At 37.1% G+C, this 19,618-nt stretch overlaps 1 protein-coding gene across 1 annotated transcript; it reads right to left on the minus strand.

The window, feature by feature from the left end:
• Positions 1–14,636: 14,636 nt before the first annotated feature.
• LOC109020806 lies at positions 14,637–15,059 on the minus strand. The gene has a single exon (XM_019003324.1). It carries the CDS (start codon positions 15,057–15,059, stop codon positions 14,637–14,639), a length of 423 nt encoding a protein of 140 aa, XP_018858869.1.
• Positions 15,060–19,618: the final 4,559 nt, after the last annotated feature.

Genomic DNA, 19,618 nt, shown 5'->3' on the forward strand with positions numbered 1-19,618 from the left:
AGATCATGGACTGATTTTTTTGAGAAGAAAAGGGCAACCCTCAAGCTTCCTTTCAGTCCTATCACTTTCCATAATTTGTGTAAGAGGCTCTCCAGTCCACTTCCCACGAAAATCAACTCTCCTTTACACTTTTCCTTCATAGAACACAAAAGACACTCTCGATAGTTTTTCGTACCTCTTTTGAACGCCTGTTTCAAAGCTTTTGTAAGTGTTGTCTTGCAAAGTTTCCTTCATGAAAGTTATTTCTTTTGAAGTCTCATTTACGTTGATGTCTTATTCATTCCATTTGCAGATCATTTGATAGGTCAAAAGTTGTTTAGATCCCATAAAGGTCATTCTGGGAGATAAACTGGAAAATGTGTTATATTTTGGACTTTTTGACCAAGCTAATGAATAGATCTTGGTCCGAAATTTTTATGGAGTACTGTTAACATGTGTATATGATTATTGGTTGAGGATTTGTTGCATGATTAAAAGTTTTGGTGAAATATTTTCTTAGATCTAGAAACTTAGAAACTGGAAGAGGAAAAACAGTTTCTGTTTTGAGAAAGTTTAAATCTTTTATGGTCTAATCTTATTCCAATGGCTTTGATATTTTTATTGGAAGATCCTAAGCATCTTATATACATGTTAGAATGTTATTTTGAAGATATTTGATGTTAGTTTCGAAGATATGAAATTTTATGCATTGAGATATTCGGTTAGACCAAAGTGATGATGTTCTTGACTAAATTTATGTTTTGGGTGATGTTTAACCATGTGATCTTGCATTTGAAGCTTGGATATGTTTTAGGACGCCTTTTTGAACCATGTGATGATTTGGTTTGAAGATCACGTCTTTATAAGTCATAGATCAAGAGGTTGATCAAAACAAGTTAGAAACAAAAATATGTTTTGAACTTAGAAGAGAAACCAAAAAGTTCAAGTATGGTTTTAGTGATTTTGATGACTTTTGTTCATGATTCAAAATATGATTATTCTTAAGAATATGTTATGAGTATAGTAGAAGAAAATTTTTGGTTTAATCATAGTTTTGAAATTTGAAAGAATTACAACAAAATCATGGGAAATAGCCTTGTAAGTTTCGGCCCTATAGAGTTTTAATGGTTGTGTTTAGTTTTAAATTTTTCTGAATTGATATTTGAGCTTAGGACAAAAGTTTTTCTAAATTTTGATGATTTTTGGAGTTAGGATGCAAAATCCTTAAGTTAGGGGTAAAATTGTCATTTTTTCACATGTAGAGGGTAAAATGGTAATTTTACTCTAAGTTGATATTTCTCCATATTCCTAATTGTTAGTTATTAAGTTCTAATTTTTAGAAATCACTACTTTCAGTTTCTCGTGATCACACTTGAGTTTTGTCTAGAAGCGCGAAGACCGAGTTAAGTTAGCTTTTAACTTACTATCAGTTTAATGTGTATGAGTAATTAGTAAAGGAACTAAATTGTATGTATGCATGTTATCATATGTGCCATGTCAAGTCATTACATATTTATCTGTTACACAGAATTTATTCTGTCATGAATTATTCATCTGTTACACAAGATATTCTGTCACGTATTGCTATACATTGCAAGTATGTCATGTTAAGTTAAGTATGCCATCTGTTACATGTATTTCATGTCACATAATATTCAATGTCACATGTTAAGAAATGTTGTCTATTATATGATATGCCATGTTACGAAATGTTGCATGTTACATATGTATGCCATGTTATGAAATGTTCTCTGTTACATTTATGTCTCGAAGTATGTCATGTCTGTCTTCTTAGTTCATGTCACGTTATGTTACGTCAGGACTTCTGTCTTTTATGTCAAGTTCATGTTACGTCACGTTACAAAATGTCATGTATGCCAGTTAAGTTATTCATGTCAATCACGACCCTAAGCGCTAGGATGGGGTAATATCCTAGTGGAACTCATTTGTTCATACTAGAGTGTCTAAATAGGTGTGAAATTCCCTGGGTTGATGAAGTACAATCAACAGGTTGCGAATGGGGCCTAATTAGCTGGTCACTGGAGTGAGCCAGGCACTAACGCCGATGGTGCCACACATTATGTTACGTATGTCTACAGCAAGTGTGGCACAAACAAATAAGTCATGGGGCCACAACAACTGTAGAGCATACACTACGTGAGACACAACAATTGTGACACAAAGAATACATGGGGCCACAACAACTGTGGAGTACGTATTAACGCACTTATAGCTGGTATAGAAACTTGTAATGTGATGCGGTAATCGGCAGGGACACACGGCTCAAGGGGACCTGTGTAGCACCCATATGGTCACTTTAATGATTAAGTCTATTGAATAAGATTCCAAGTTCATGCATTTCACGTTCAAGTCATGTTTCACGTTATGTTATGTTCAAGTTTAAGTTCACGCAATCATGGTAATCCCATGAGACAAGAATATGTTTCAAGTTCATGTTATGTTATGTTCACGTTTACGTTATGTTCCAAGTTCAAATTTATGTTATGTCATGCTCAGGTTCATGTTATGTTTCAAATTCATGTTATATTTCAAGTTCACGCTCGTGCTATGTTTCAAGTCCATGTTATGTTCCTTGTTCACGTTCATGCTATGTTTCAATTCCATGTTATGTTTCAAGTCACGTTCATGCTAAGCTTCAGTTTCAGTTTAAGTTATGCCAGTTATGTTATGTTGTATGTCAAGTTATGCTATGATTGCTTATGATTTGATTATGCATTCATGCTTTTACTGCCATGCATGCAACATTAACCTGTATGGAAGTTTCCTGTTAACTTGCTGAGATTTGTAATCAAATCTCACTGTGGTAGTCCCAACTACCATTCCCCCCGAATGGTAGATTTTGTTACAGGATCTGAAGGAGGAATGGAAATCGACCAACTGAAAACGATCGACTAAGCAAGGGTGTGACGTAGATGATAGTATAGTAGTTACCTCAGGTTACTACTTGTATTTGTGGAGTTCAATCTCCAGCACTCTTTTGATCACAACCATATGGACTATTATTGTGATCTTAGATGTTTAGTATGTCGTTAAGTATGAAGTATGTTTTAAGTATTTGGGATATTTCGGTTTGGTGCATAGTATTGCTGAAGAAAAAAATTATCCGCTGCGAATATTGCATAATGCTAGATGCATGTTAGGATTATTGCATCTTATATGTCATGAACAGGGGCAAGTAACCTTGTGTTGCATGTCTCGACGCTTCAAATGTTCGTCCGATCCCAAGCGAAATTTGGGGGCATCACACATACATACACTTTAGTTCCCTTACTTATCACTCATACACATTAAATTGATAGTAAGTTAAAAGCTAACTTACCTCGATCTTCGCGTTTCGGGACAAAACTCAAGTGCGATCAAGAGAAACTGAAAATATTGATTTCTAAAAATTAGAACTTAATCACTAACAATTAGGAATATAAAAAAAATATCAATTTAGAGTAAAATTACCATTTTACCCTCTACATGTGGAAAAATGATCATTTTATCCCTAACTTAAGGATGTTGCATCCTAACTTCAAAAATCACCAAAATCTACATACTTTATGTAAATTTTGTCTTAAGCTCAAATATCAATTCAAAAAAATTTAAAACTAAACACAACCATTAAAACTCTATAGGGCCGAAACTTACAAAGGCTATTTCCTTTGACTTTTGTTGTAATTCTTTCAAATTTCAAAACTTATGATTAAGCCAAAAATTTTCTTCTAATATACTCATAACATATTCCTAAGAATAATTATGTTTTGAATCATGAACAAAAGTCATCAAAATCACTAAAACCATACTTTAACTTTTTGGTTTTTCTTCTAAGTTCAAAACAGAATATTGTTTCTAACTTGTTTTGATCAACCTCTTGATCCATGACTTATAAAGAAGTAATCTTTAAACCAAAACATCACATGGTTTAGAAAGGTATCCTAAAACAGATCCAAGTATCAAACTCAAGATCACATGGTTAAACATCACCCAAAACATAAATTTAGCCAAGAACATCATCACTTTGGCCTAACCGAATATCTCATTGCATAGAATTTCATATCTTTGAAACTAATATTAAATATCTTTAAAATAACATTCTAACATGTATATAAGAGGCTTAGGATCTTTCAGTAAAAATATCAAAGCCATTGGAATAAGATTAAACCAGAAAAGATTTAAACTTTCTCAAAACTGAAACTGTTTTTTCCCTTCCAGTTTCTAAGTTTCTAGATCTAAGAAAATATTTGACCAAAACTTTTAATCATGCAACAAATCCTCAACCAATAATCATATACACATGTTAACAGTACTCCATAAAAATTTCGGACCAAGATCTATTCATTAGCTTGGTCAAAACTCCAAAATATAACACATTTTCCAGTTTATCTCCCAGAATGACCTTTATGGGATCTAAAACACTTTTGACCTATCAAATGATCTGCAAATGGAATGAATAAGACATCAACGTAAATGAGACTTCAAAAGAAATAACTTTCATGAAGGAAACTTTGCAAGATAACACTCACAAAAGCTTTGAAACAGGCGTTCAAAAGAGGTACGAAAAACTATCGAGAGTGTCTTTTGTGTTCTATGAAGGAAAAGTGTAAAGGAGAGTTGATTTTCGTGGGAAGTGGACTGGAGAGCCTCTTACACAAATTATGGAAAGTGATAGGACTGAAAGGAAGCTTGAGGGTTGCCCTTTTCTTCTCATAAAAATCAGTCCATGATCTTTTCTCAAGGTGGAGTGTAAGAGTGAAAGAGTGAGGTGGCCCTTTAGCTTTGTAAAGATCTGGCCAGCCAAGTCGGGGTACAAAACTTAGCCATGAAGCAATGCTAATGGTGACCAATTTCGTGGGCCTTAATGGGCCTAAACCGAATGGGCCTAAAGTTTGAGGTTTAAAGAGGGTTTGGGTTCTTATCAAGCCCAAATCCAATATCACTTGGCCCAATCAATTTTTCAAGGTTAAGAAGGTTGGATAAAAATGTTCTAACAAAAATTTGAAGGATTAGTAGCATGTGGAAGTAATTTAATCAAGTGATTAAACACAATACTAGAAATTGGATTAGAAATGGTTTGAAGGCCAACTTTAGGGTTTGGGGAAACCGTTTAGGGTTCTGATTTTAACCATGCTTTTGGGCTTTCAATTGGATTCCCACCATTTAGGGTTTCACTAGGATTGAAACCTTCTTTAGTCTGGCATAATTTAGTTGATCACATGAAACAAAGTTTTGCTTAAGTAGCATGATCTCACACCTTGATTCCTTCAAATCCAACAAACGTTCCTCATGGTGCCAAGTGTCTAATATTATTCACTAAGTGTGGCTAGGATCTTGCCAAGTGTCCAAATAAAATTTCTCTAATCTAATTTAGACATTCCACATTGTGATTTTGAAACACTGCAATTATCGAGGTTACTATTCACTCTGAAAAAGTGAATCATAAACTTAGCACTAAAAATTTCTAAATATTCATATTAACCTAATGTGAAAATCGTTTATCGAAATTTAACCTCAAAGTGCCCCTAAAAATAATTTCATAGTTTCAAACAGCCGTTTCGTCCAAAAATATGAAAATAAACTTATTGAGCCATAAAATCCTAAATAATCAACTAAGTCTAATGGCGTAGAACATAACGCATTCTGACATTTCTAACTATCTCAAATAAATAAAACTCATATTTCTAGCACCATAGTGAGTGATAACACTGACTATGTTGACAGACTAAAACTTATGCGATTAGTCGATTCGTAAAAACTCATGGGGTTTGCACGAGATTCCTAAAGTCAATAGTAATTCCACCAATGAATTTCTAGCGGGCTGTTACATATACTGTCACGAAATGCTTATCTTTTACACAATCTATTCTATCACGTATTGCTATCTATTTCAAGTATGTCATGTTACGTTATGCTATCTATTACATGTATGTCATGTCATATAATATCTTCTGTTACATGTTATGCCATGTTATGAAATTGTTGTCTATTACATGTTATGTCATACTATTTCATTGTCTGTCTCGAGTACATCATATCTTTCAAAGTACGGTCATCCATGTTACGTTACATCAAGACTTCTATGCTTTTGTTTCATGTCATAATCCATCTCAAGTACAGTTTATGTACCTCTGGAACCGTCTTTCAAGTCATGTCAAGTTTATGTTCATGTATGCCTTCCTGCAGTTAAGTTATTGTTTAGTTCAATGTTGTTACTCAATCGTAGTAACCACATGAGACAAGACTACTCTATCATGGCAACCCCATGAGAAGACTATGCTATCATGGTAACCCCATGAGATAAAACTACTCTATTATGGTGACCCCATGAGAGAATACATTTCAAGTTCCCGTCCATGTTATGTTCCAAGTTCATGTATTTCACAATCACGTTCTTGTCCAAGTTAGTTCACGTTCAATTTCATGCTCGGCCATGTTTCAAGTTTATGTCATGTCAAGTTTCTAGTTTAGTTCACGTTTCAATTCAAGTTATGTCAGTTTTTGCCATGTTATGCCAAGTTATATTATGCTTATTATTGACTTTGATTATGCATTCATGTCTTTACTGTCATGTATGCATCATTAACTTGTGTGAAAGTTTTCTATTAACTTGCTGGGATTTGTAATCAAAACTCACCTTGGTAGTCCCAACTACCATTCCCCCAAATGGTCGGCGATGTGTCAGGACCAGAGTAGGGAGCGGACACTGGCTGACTGGAGGAGGTTGATTAGTCGTTGAAGACGTGATGAGGAGCTTACAGCCTCCATAATTAGGTTTTTGGACAATATTTTGGCATCGTTAGTTGAGTTACGCGAGTTACTTGACGAACTAGCCCAATAGGATATTTTGGTGATGTAATTATAGAGCCTGATCTCTCATGTTTTGAGATTACAGTCTTCTAAGATCCGTATTGTAATCATGGATGTTTATTTTGTCAAGTATGTATGGATTATATTTTAATTATTTGGGATATTATCAGTTTGGTGCATAGTATTGCTTAAGAAAAAAAACATTTTTGCTGCGAATATTGCATGATGCTAGATGCATGTTAGGAACATTGCATCTTATATGTCACGAACGGGGGCAGGTAACCTTATGTTGCATGTCCCGATGCTTTAGATGTCCGTCCGATCCCAAGTGGAATCTAGTGAACTAATGATGAAATAACTCAACGAAGTGTTTTCCTCCTCGCATAAAGCGCGATCAAGACCACCTTTTGCCAGAACCTAAAGCTGAGTGTCTCCACTCACACTTGACAAACCAATGAGGAAACAACTTAACTAAGTGTTTTCCTCCTTGCTCATAGCGCGGTCATGACCATCTTCCGCCTAAATATAAAGCTGAGTATCTCCATTCACACCTAGTGAAAAAATGAGGAAACAACTCAACAAAGTGTTTCCCTCTTCGCCCATAGCACGGTCGAGACTACCTCCTGCCAGGACCTAAAGTTGAGTCTCTCCACTTGCACCCGGCAAACAAAGGAGGAAACAACTCAACGAAGCGTTTCCCTCCTCACCCATAGCACGATCGAGATCACCTCTCGCCTGAACCTAAATCATACTAGAAATTGCCCACCTTCTACTAAAGAAAGGCAACATGATCTTCCAAAGAGTGGGAGTGTTGGGTCATGTTCCTCGCCCTCTCATCTTGCTCTGCCTTGGTAGCTAAAACAACTCAGTGTGCCTTCTTGATATATGAACCCATCGATTGGTTATTCTCCTCCGAGTCAACCTGATTGTCGACTATCCAGGTTGTAAGATGATCATCTCCTTGGGCCACAAAACAAGTCACAACAGAAGAATAAAAATACATTAGAACAAAGATAGAAATTATCGAAGAGAGAAAGCCTCAAAGCTTCTAAACCATGGCTCGAAGAACCTCCTCCATATGAGCACGTGCTCTTGGGGTAGGGCTGGCGGCATGAGAACTTGAGGGGCCAGGTAGCCTTGAAAGGTTAAACACCCCTTCAAGAGGGGGAAAATAAGCCACCCATCTCACCAGCACCTTGAAAGGACAAGGGATCTAGAGGGCATTGAGGAGGAACAATTGGAGTGGTCGAAACATTTCCCTCAGGCTGCTCAACCGAATCAAAATGATGGTCTCCAGCCAAAGGGTCACCTAGCGGCATAGTCGAAGAAACATCACCACCTGCAGGCAAGGTGCCATGGTCCCTCGACCGCTCAACAAATTTGAAAGGATTATCTCCATTTGAGACACCGTTCGGAAACTCAAGCGGGGAAGCACCAACCCTCGTCGAAGAAGTACTGAAGGACGAAGAAGGGATGGATACACAACCACTACTAAAATCTATGCCCAAGGTTTCATCATGAAGGGACTCTGGGAAAACAAAAGGAATCTCGGGGGGTTACACCACCATAAACCTTAGAGGGAGCATATAAGGAGAAAGGACTGCACTCCAAGTCAGAAGGTTCGACATGACCAACATCAACCAAGGACACCTCACCTGAGTCATCAAAAAGGTAAGTAGAGTTCGTTGGAATGGTAGATTCAGTTTCTAAAAATGCAGAAGAAGTGACAGTTCAATGTCAGCCTCATCAGAACCCGAGTTGTCATCCTTACCTCCCGTGGTAGGAGAAGTTGATTGGCAGCCCCCTGATTCGGAGCCATAGAGGACTCAACTTCCAACACCAAGGCCAAATTGTTCTCGGCTTGGTTTATGATTTCCTCCAGCAAGCCTAAAAAAGAAGAGGGGCGTACCGAGCTACTTCCCCAGGAAGGGAAGAAGCATGGATAGGTCTTTCCCCAGTAGAACTTGACTCGTCGGATAACTTAGTCTCACTCTGAACGGGGCTACGATCCACACGAGGCTTCTTACCCTTTTGGCTCGAAGGGGTCGAGGTCCCCATCTTCTGCCCATGATACAACGGAGGGGCACCTAGGAACTAGCGACTGGAAACATGAGTTAGATTAGGGGAAACTAAGAACTTGTTCATATTGGCATGGGTGAGAAGTACATCTGACCAAGTGGCACTGTCATTCTGTTCCACCCAAGCATAAACTAAGTGCAAACGGGCCTCCTCCCGATTTGAAAGAATAATGGTGAAGTCATGATCCTCTAGAACATGGACCCACATCTCACGAATAGGTAACTCATGATAGGTAGCCGCACCAGAAGGAAATTCCTAACCACTTCTAGAAACAAAAAAGAAGTTCCTATGCCACTCCTTAGCTTGAGCCGAAATGAGACTAGAAGCTACAAAGATTTCCATCTATACACCTAACACCGTGGGTGAATAGAAATTCTTTCACATTAAGGTTTGAGTATTCTTCACCAGCAGCCTCTAGAACCTGTCGCCATGCTACGCAACACGCCATTAAGATCCTCTAGGCATTAGGAACAAGTTGCGAAAGAGCAAGCCCCAAAACGTCAAGTACATCACAAACAGGGTGACAAAATGGGAGGCAAAGCTCTATAAAAAACATAAGAGAATATAACGCTACTCCAGCAGCAAAATCTTCATAATCAACTACCCCACGAAGAGATTCTGGCAACTCCAGTGACAGAGAATCAGGAATCTTGTGTCGACTCCTAACAAGATCTAGGTCAGCTTGGGACGTCGTGGGCTCGTGGCTGACCATTGGTTCCCATCAAAGATAGGGGAACAATGTGAATCAATCCTACTAGGGGAGTTCGGAGAATTGCGGGGTCAAGAGGACCTAACATGACATGCATCGAAGTGTGAAGTTTTGCGGGAAGCCATTAGGAAAGAAGGGAGTCTAAGAAGAGAGAAAAGGAAAATCGAAAGAAGGAAGGTAGAGAGAGGAGGGAGCACAATGAAATAAAGTGAGTTAGTGTTAGAAAAGGAATGAAACAGCAAGGGCGGCAAGGTGAAAAGGCAAACCGATTGGGGAACACGATGTCGTTTAGTATTACCCAATAAGACAGAAACGTGTTGCATATAAAAAGGATACGGAAAAGATGTGGACGAATCCTCAAACCACCGGAAGGGATGCAAAGGTGGAGCAATGCACACCCGTACATAGGAATGCATGTTGACAGACAACTGCAAATCAATACAATTCCTGGGTAATGAAGAGGCGTGAAGAAAAAGAAAAGTCCCATCACATTCATGTGATGAGATTTCACAGTGTAATTAGAAGGACACAAATCTTCCTCTACAACTGGGCTAGTCCCACACCTCAAAAGCCCAAGATCCAACAAAGTCCACATACCAATATCAACACCGCAGAATGGCCAATTCATATGTTAATGACGGATCCAATGCCCTCCAGGATAACCACTCCTTATAAGGTAACGAACCATTCAAATAATAATAGCCTCGAGTTGAGATTGAGCTAGGGGATTGGGTTGTTACATAGGATCTATCGCTTGATCCCAAGTTCTATATGCATTGAAGGGAACTCATGTTTGAGGTAATTCTATCTAACGCTTGGATTTACAACAACACAATAATAGCAATTTCACAAGGCTACGTTTGGGTAGTGGAAATAGCTGAGAAGTGTTGAGAATGTTTGTGAATAGTTATGAGTATAGATTGAAGTGGGTTTGTGGGTTCTATTGAGAGTATTTTGAGTTGTTTGGATGTATGAAGTATGTTGAGTTGTTGACTTTTGGATATACAATTGAAAAATGTGTGGGTCCCATCAATGATTGATTTTCTTTAATGATGATTTTATTTATATATAATAGTGATAAATATTATAGTGATTTTATTTTTTATTTATATTTAATAGTGATAAATATTATAGTGATTTTATGTTTTATTTATATATAATATAAATAAATATTATATTGATTTTATTTTTTATTTATATATAATAGTGATAAATATTATAGTGATAAATATTATAGAATGTTTGTGGATAGTTATGAGTAGAGATTGAAGTGGGTTTGTGGGTCCCATTGAGAGTATTTTAAGTTGTTTGATATGTGAAGTATTTTCATAAGTATGAGAATACTTAAAGAGTGTTGAGAAGAGTTTGCTACCTAAATGTAGCCTGCATTGGAGGCATTTAATACTTTTCAGACCTTTTTTTTGTTCTCCTAGCGGAGGTTCGTGGTTGACGTTCACAAGGGTGCGAAACACTTTCATAACATAATTGATCCAACATGTGGCACAAAAATGTTAATTCACTCTTCTTAACAAAATTAATAACAAAATATAAAATGCTTTTAGAAACCCAAAACTATTATAATGTAATTAAAAAATAAAAATCTAAGAAAAAGTTAGGACAAATGTAAATAAAAAAATAGAAACATTACTAAAACAAAAAATAATTAGCTAATATATTTACTTCTTGTGCGGTGGTTTAAGCCACCTAGAGATGACACGATCATGGTTTTAAATTCCGTTCCGTTTCGATTGTTTCAACTGGAATTTTTCATTTCGGTGTAGTTTTCAATACACTATACATCCTTCTTCTGTTTCTCTCTAAATTATGGCTTGTTCCTGTCCATTTCGGCCATTCCAGTCAAATTTTGGCTGGAATGCCAATTCCAACCCTATTCTATTTCGGACTATTTTTGTAATTTTCTTGTACTTGGATATTATTTTTGTAAATTTTAAATCTAAATGGTATTTAGTTAATTCTAGAATATAAAATGTATTTATATAATTTTAATTTTTTTTGTAACTTTAAATATGTCCCATCATTCTCTATTTTTTTTAATATCATTTTTTTTATTAACTTATTTTTTCTTTTATTTCTTTTCTTTGTTTTTGTGTCTCAACTCAAGTTTGTACTTTTTTCAACATATATTCATTTTATAAATCTTCAATACTTCTATGTATATACACATGATACACAGTTACACAGCTTACACACACACACACATATATATATATATATGTATTCTATCAGTTGTTAGTTTATATATATATATAATATATAGTTAATCCCGAAATGGTCCACCAAAATGCACCAATATCGAAATATTCTATTTAAGTACTTAAACTGAAATGATCATTTCACAGGAACGGAATTTAAAGTAATAGGCAGGGTAGCTATGTTAGTTGTGACTCAGGTCACCTTGAACGTAGTTAATGTCTTTTAACTGTCATTATATTTATATCATTCTGAAACTTTTTCTTAGTTCGGCTCAAGTCACCTTTAGAGGTTGCACTATCATTCTGAAATTTTTGAGTTTTGATATTTATATAGAGAGAATGGCAGATTGTTTAGCTAATTCTTTCAAATCTTGGTTAGGGACTTTTGTAATCCTCAGCTTTGTTTGTAATATGGAGTCCTCCCATTATAAATAGGGGTTATTAATAAAATTGAACTACCTAATTCTTTTCTTTAAAAAAAAAGAAGCTTGAATAGTTTTGATAAATTTTGGATTTTAAAGTTTTGCCTTATTTTGTTATTACTTTTTGTTAAAGTTGTTGACGTGCATTTTTGTACAACATGTTGAATTTTGATTGGTTTTAATGCCAAATGGCTATTGCAGTGTTAGTGAACATGAGAGGGGTTGGATGGATGGAGTTAATATATATAAAAATGTTGCAAACCCAAGGATTAAATTGTTAAAATTAGAAACCTTAGCAAATGTGTGGAAACGCAAGGAGATTTTGCATCTAGCCCTTTTCTTAAAGTATCTTCCAATCAAGAACATATTATAGCATTTTGTGAAGGAAAATTCTATAGACCGCATTCATATTTCATTTTTATCCCATTATGACAAGGTTTAATTGCCCATCAATCCTTATATTTCTTTTTTAAAATCATAAAAGATAATCTATAGGTGACAAAAGTGTCACATTTTACATAGTAAAATGAGAGTCTGGTGTATAACATTATTCTTTAATTTGTAAAACATGTCAAATTCTGATTTGTTGGCATGCGGATCTAGCGAGAGCTTTTTGAGAGTTGGACGAAAGGAGTTAGTTGTAAAAGAAAACATGCAACCCAAAGAGTACTAGACTAAGTATCAGATGATACTTATTCTAAAGTTAAGGGCCCAGAACGGCCTGGACGTGTGCGCGGTTCAGGGTTTGGGCCAACCCCTACAAAGCAAACTTGTCAGCATTCACTACCAACTTCTACGCAAGAAGATGGTGCATTAAAGGAAGAGCTTGATAAAATGTGAAACGAATTAACTAAATTGCAAAGCTTTTTTTTTTTTTTTTTGAAATAAACCTCAACACTTCATTAATCTAACTTTAAGTAATACAAAGTTTATCATCTTCCAAGCATTTTACAATAAAACCTGGAATTTCTTCAATCCATATCTTAGTTTCTTTTAACTTCAAAGCTTCCTTAGCTAATGTATGAGCCACTATATATTTTTCTCTGTAAGCAAATTGTATAGACCAATTTGATCTGTTTATGAACACTGAACGTATATCATCAATGAAAAAACCAACATTGGACAGATCCTCCTCCTCCCTGTTAACAGATGAAACAATAGCCTTTGCATCTCCTTCAAACATAACCTTTTGAATGTTCAACTCATTACACAACTCCAATGTCTTCCAAAGTGCATGACATTCTGCCACTAGTGGGTCCTGAACATGCTTCCTCTGATCACACATAGCTACCAATGCCTCTCCCTTATTGTCTCTAATCATAATTCCCACTCCCATTCTCTTCCTCTTTAAATCTAATGATGCATCCTAGTTAACCTTCACAAAGTCAGCCTCTGGTGCCTACCATTTGTGTCTGTTCCCGCCTGCACTTGATGGATGAACATCCTGCCTTTGAACCCTTTGAGAATTCATGTACTCTTCAAGTCCTGTTGTAGCTGAAGTAAAGATTTTCCTAGGGCAAGAGAATCTCTCCTAAAAAACATATTCATTCCTCTGAAACCACACTCTTCTAAAAAGGACTGCAATCTCTTCAAGCTGTGACATGTTCAGTCTTGCCATCAATTTCTTCCACAGCTGCAAAAAATCATCCTCCTTACAGCTCCATTTCTATACTATGCTTCTCTCATCAGCCCATATATCGTTTGCTGCTTTGCACTCCCAAAGGGCATGCATAACTGATTCTTCTTTTGCAAAACAGATGGGACAACTTGGATCCTGCACTACCTTTCTTTTAAATAAGTTCTTCTTTGTGGGAAGCAAATTATTTGCTGCTTTCCATAAGAACAGCTTGACCATTCCTGGAACTTCTAAATCCCAAATATTCCTCCATCTCTTATCTACCATTTCTGCATCTGAACTTGAACCTCTGTTGTTTCTCAATCTTTCAAGTTGCAAATAGTATGCACTACTGACAGTAAAAGCCCCTTTCTTTGATGGACCCTATATTATTTTATCATGTGCATTACCTCTACCCAAGAGAATATTAAGAATTTGTTCAGCCTTTTTATTAGAAAAAATAGCTCTCCCTTTACCTTCATCCCATGCCCTATTCTGTTTATCAATCAACCCTTCCACCTTTGCATCTTCCCTCAGTACAGACACGGGTGATTGAACTGAATAAGATTATGGTGTTGGCATCCATTTAGAGCCCCAGATTTGAATCTTACTATCATCCCCCACTCTCCACCTTAATCCCTCAAGAAGCAAATCTATTGCGGACCAAATGCTTCTCCAAAAGAAAGAGGGTTGACGGCCAAGCTTTGCCTCCAAAAACTTTGATTGCCCAAAATACTTTTTCTTAAAAACCACAGCTGCTAGAGAATCATAATATTTAAATAGCCTCCAACCCTGCTTAGCTAAGAAAGCTAAATTAAAGCTTTCCAAGTCCCTAAATCCCAGGCCTCCCTTTCCTTTTTGCAATCCCAGAAATTCTCATTTCTTCCATTGGATACCCCCTCCATGTGCTGCTTCCTCCACCAGAATTTAGAGAATAACCCATTCATGTCCTTACACAACTTTACAGGAAGCTTGAACACACTCATGGTAGATGTAGGGATGGATTGTAACGCAGCCTTTATCAATACTTGTTTTTCAGCTTGAGAAAGGAAGCTGCTTTTCCAACTAGAAATCCTCTGCCATACCCTATCTTTTAATACTCTAAAAGAGTTGTATTTAGATCTTCCTACCAGAGCTAGAAGACCCAAATATCTCTCATAACTACCACAAACCGCAGAAGCTCCAGCCACAAAAATCCTTCTCTTATCCTCCAGCCACAGAAGTCTTCCCATTGTTCAGAAATTGTCCTGATGCTTTTTTATATTTATTTAACAGCTCTTGAATCTTATCCCATTCTTTCAACTTGGTTCTTCCAAATAGTATACAATCATCTGCAAAGAGGGGATGATTGATACTTGTCCCCCCTCAAGTCACTTGTACACCTCTAATCAAATTCTGTTTCTTATAGAAATTAAGCATCGAACTCAGCCCCTCAGCACAAAGAATGAAAAGGTAAGGTGACAAAGGGTCACCCTGCCTTAACCCCCTAGAAGGCTTAAAAGTGTGACCAACCTTTCCATTAATCAACATAGAGAAGGTTACTGAACATACACATTTCATGATAAGCTTCACCCATCTCTCACAAAAACCAAGTCTTACCATTACTGCCTCTAAAAACTTCCATTCCACTTGATCATAGGCCTTGGACATGTCCAACTTGATGGCCATACTTCCCACTCTCCCCTTCTTCCTTGTTTTCATTGAATGAAGCATTTCATAAGCTATCATAATGTTGTCACTAATCAATCTCCCGGGTAGAAAGGCACTTTGAGTGGGAGAAATGATAGAAGATAACACTTTCTTGAATTTGTTAGTGATAGCTTTTGACACAGTTTTATAAATGACATTACAAAGACAAATTGGTCTAAAATCACTAACCAACTTAGGATCTTTCACTTTTGGAATCAAAGCAATGAAAGTATAATTAAAGGCAGAGTCCATAGAGTTACCATTTAGAATAGATAAGGTTGCTTGGCACACTTCTTCAGCTACTACCTTCCAATCGTTTTGGAAAAAGCAAGCTCCAAATCCATCTAGACCTGGGGACTTTAGAGGTCCCATTTGCTTAACTGCCTCTTCCACCTCCTCCCTTAAAAAGCTTCTCAAGATCCAGTCATTCATGTCTGGGGTAACCTTTGCTTCAATGCCTCCAATACAGTCCTCTATCTCCTATTTAGTGGGATTGTTTGCCTAAAAAAGAATCATAAAGTACCTCCTGAAAGTTTGCTCAATTTCTTCATGTCCAGAAACTCTCTTATTACTTTCATTCATCATTTCTCTAATAAGATTCCTTTTTTTTCTTTGATTGGCACAAGCATGGAAATACTTTGTATTTCTATCCCCAAGCTTGTACCAATTTGTCTTTGCCCTCTGCCGCCACCTTAAATCCTCTTTTTCCAGCAACAGATTCAGTTCCTCCTTCACTCTCCTTATCTCTAGTGCATTGCCACTATTTTCATCCTTGAAGCCTCTGCAGTAACCTTGATTTTTCCTCAATGTCCTTTTTTCCTTCATTACTTAGCTTCTTACTCCACTTCTGAAAAACTACTTTACTATTCTCCAATAACTTCACCACCTTATTTGAAGGATTCCTCCCCACTTCTTCCTTCCTCCATGTTGTCTTTAGAACTAGTTCACAATCATCTTCTAAGGCCCAGCTTGCCTCATACTTAAAAGATCTCCTCTTAACCCCTTCAGCTTCTTTCTGCTTTAGTAAGTGAACTAACAGAGGTTTATGGTCAGAAGAACTAGCCACCAGAACTTCAACCCGAGACTCCTTGTACACCTCTCTCCACTCAGCATTTGCAATAGCCCTATCTAACCTTTCCTTGGTAAATGATTCATCACTATGCAGATTACTCCAAGTAAATCTATCCCCCTTCCAACCCAAGTCATAAAGGTTCCCGTCAATAAGAGCCTCCCTAAATAAAGCCATCTGACCTTCAGGTCTCACTCTTCCCCCTTCCTTTTCACTATTAACAAGGATTTCATTGAAATCCCCCACCACACACCATCCAACCTGAGGTTGTGGTTTAAAAGATTTCAGCAAGTCCCATGCTTCCTTCCTTTTAGCCGTTTCAGGTTGACCATAATAACAAGTCAGTAACCATCAATTGTCAACCCCTTCATCCCAAATCCAAGCATTAATATGCCTTTGAGAATAGTTCACAATTTCTACTTCCACATTAACCTTTCAAAATAATGCCAAGCCACCCCCTTTTCCCACTGGATCCACCGTAATACAGCCCTCACAATCTAACCTCTTCTTTAGAAACTCAATCTTTTTCCTTCTAATCTTAGTTTCATGATGAAAACCAAGCTGAGTTTATTTTTCTCTGCCATCATGCAGAGATCTTGAACTGTCCAAAGATTCCCCAATCCTTGGCAGTTCCAACTTAAGATTTTCATAATGCTTGGCGGGGCTGAAACTCAGCCTTCGCCACTTCAACCACACTATCTTCTCCCTCCACACCACTGCTCCATTTCCCTTTTTTTCTATTTGCTCCACTTTCCTTTCCTTCTGCCCCAGATTCCCCATTTCTCTTTTTATTAACTACATTAATTGTTGTACAGTCCTTCTTTCCTTTTTTCTTTGCTTTCCTCTTCCATGTTCCTTTTTTTATAGCCTACTCAACTTCCTTCCACCCCTTATTTTGAACTGCATCCTCCATAGGCCTTAGCTCTCTCTCCCCATTTACAATGCTCATACTACTAGCTTGAAAAACTGCCTCATCTCTTAGCTCCTCCTCAAACAGTTCTATCAGACCCTTTTCTACATGATTTTGCCCTAACCTTGCCTTCATATTCACCTCCTCTGTATTAGTATTAGGAGCAAAATCCTCTTCCCTCCCCTTATTAGAGCTTTCTGAAAAAACTTCATTTCTCTTTTCCTCACCACTCAATTTTTCCCCCTCACCTTCATCTCCCTCTCTACCCCCCTTTGCATATTTATTTTCTCTCTTTTCCTCATCTTGAGATTGCCTAAAATCTTCCCTCCTCCACTTCTTTAACCCCTCTTCCCTCTGGAAATATTACTAGCATTATTAACCCTTTGAAATTGAGAAGCCCTCATCCACACCCCATATTGCTCCTCCTTGTATTCTAAATCCTCCAGTACACTACAACAACCAGTTGTCCCATGAGCAATGTATCCACAAGAGAAATAGATGCGTGGCATTTTCTCATAGCTAAAAGGGACCCAACACTCTCTCCCTTTATCTTCAGAGTACAACCTCTTGCCAAAGGCTGTGTCAAATTCACATAAATCCGAACCCTCAAATAACTTCCCCATCCACAACCATCATCCTGAACGTCAACTTCCTCAACCTTACCAACTGTACTCCCAATCTGTACTCCTCTTTCTTTGGTCATGCATGATAAAGTCAAGTTATGCATTCTGATCTAGAAGCTTTCATGGTCAAAACTTATGCGATGAAGAGGAATATGACCCTCAAACTCCCTCAATACTAATAGATTGTTATCGAAGAGCCATGGCCTTCCTGCCCAAACTCTTTGCTTATCCTCTTGGTTTTCAAAGACCAAGACAAACATGTTCAAACTAACCTCCACGAACTTAGCTGCCTTACTCATTCTCCATATCTTCGCCATTGTTGCCTTTAATGCCTCCCTGCTTATGGTTCTGGGTGAAACCATTCTTCCCACTAAGCTTCTTTGCTCCTTGTATCACAGTTCCTCAGGAACATTATCTTTTATAACAATATCAGAGACTTCTTCTTCCCGTAACCTTAATTTCTTCCATTTCTCTTCCAAAACCTCCATTGCTCGCCCACTTCCTTCTTAGAGACCACCTTCCGAGCACCTTAGGTCCCTTACGACAAGAACCTTCTCTGCAGATACACTCGCAGACACCTTCAACCACCGTACTTATACGCCTACAACCCCCGTATATTCTTCTTTACCACCCCACACCACCCTGATTCCACTACTTCCATTATAACCGTTTCCGCGTCTCACTCAATACGCTCCATCCTTTTTCCAAAGAGAGAAAAAAGAGGAGAATACTTTTTCCTTACGACATACCAACCAACTGAATTGCAAAACTTAGTAAAGACATTCATGCATGCACAAGTGAGCACTTCACATATGTTTAGTTGATATCAATCAACCTTATTTTGAAATTTTTGGACCTTTATTTGAATTTATTTTCAGGTTGCAGGACAAAATCAAATAGAAAATGAAGAGGAAGAGAAAGATGAAGAAGAGGGGAATGATGAAGAGGAAGATGAAAAAGAGGATGAGGATGATGAGGATGAGGATTGAGGGGATTATAAGTGAAGAATCTCAAATTATATTAATATTTTAGTTTAATGGTTTTTGTAACTTTCCTTAATTGAGATAATATTTATGGTTATGTCATATATCTACATTTGCTCCATTTTGCTAAGTTGGAATTGGAACGGGTCGTAAAAGTTTTGAAGTTAGGTGTTAAGTGAAGTGGTGGATTATCCATTAATTTTACTACTCTTTTTAGAAGTTGTGAATCTTCGTAAGATGCCATTTACTAGTTTGGTTCATGACCCATTCTTTGAATGAACAATTAGTGATTTATATAGAAAAATTATTATTGAAGTCTGTTGATCAATTGTTGGCATATTTTTAAATGCCGTCAAAGCTATATATTATTACCGGCGTAACAATATAAACGCTGGAACACTACAAATTTTCCGGCTAAAATTGATCAATTGTAGGCATTTTTTTAAACAATATAAATGTTGAAAAACTTAATAATTTACCTACATAAAATTGATCAATTGTCAAAGTTTTGTTAAAC

The sequence above is a fragment of the Juglans regia genome, unplaced genomic scaffold, assembly GCF_001411555.2.
Source record: "Juglans regia cultivar Chandler unplaced genomic scaffold, Walnut 2.0 Scaffold_57, whole genome shotgun sequence".
Taxonomy (NCBI): domain Eukaryota; kingdom Viridiplantae; phylum Streptophyta; class Magnoliopsida; order Fagales; family Juglandaceae; genus Juglans; species Juglans regia.

What these genes read in the sequence shown, in the direction of transcription:
- LOC109020806 (XM_019003324.1), bottom strand. Translation starts at nt 15,059, where the DNA reads ATGGGAAGACTTCTGTGGCTGGAGGATAAGAGAAGGATTTTTGTGGCT.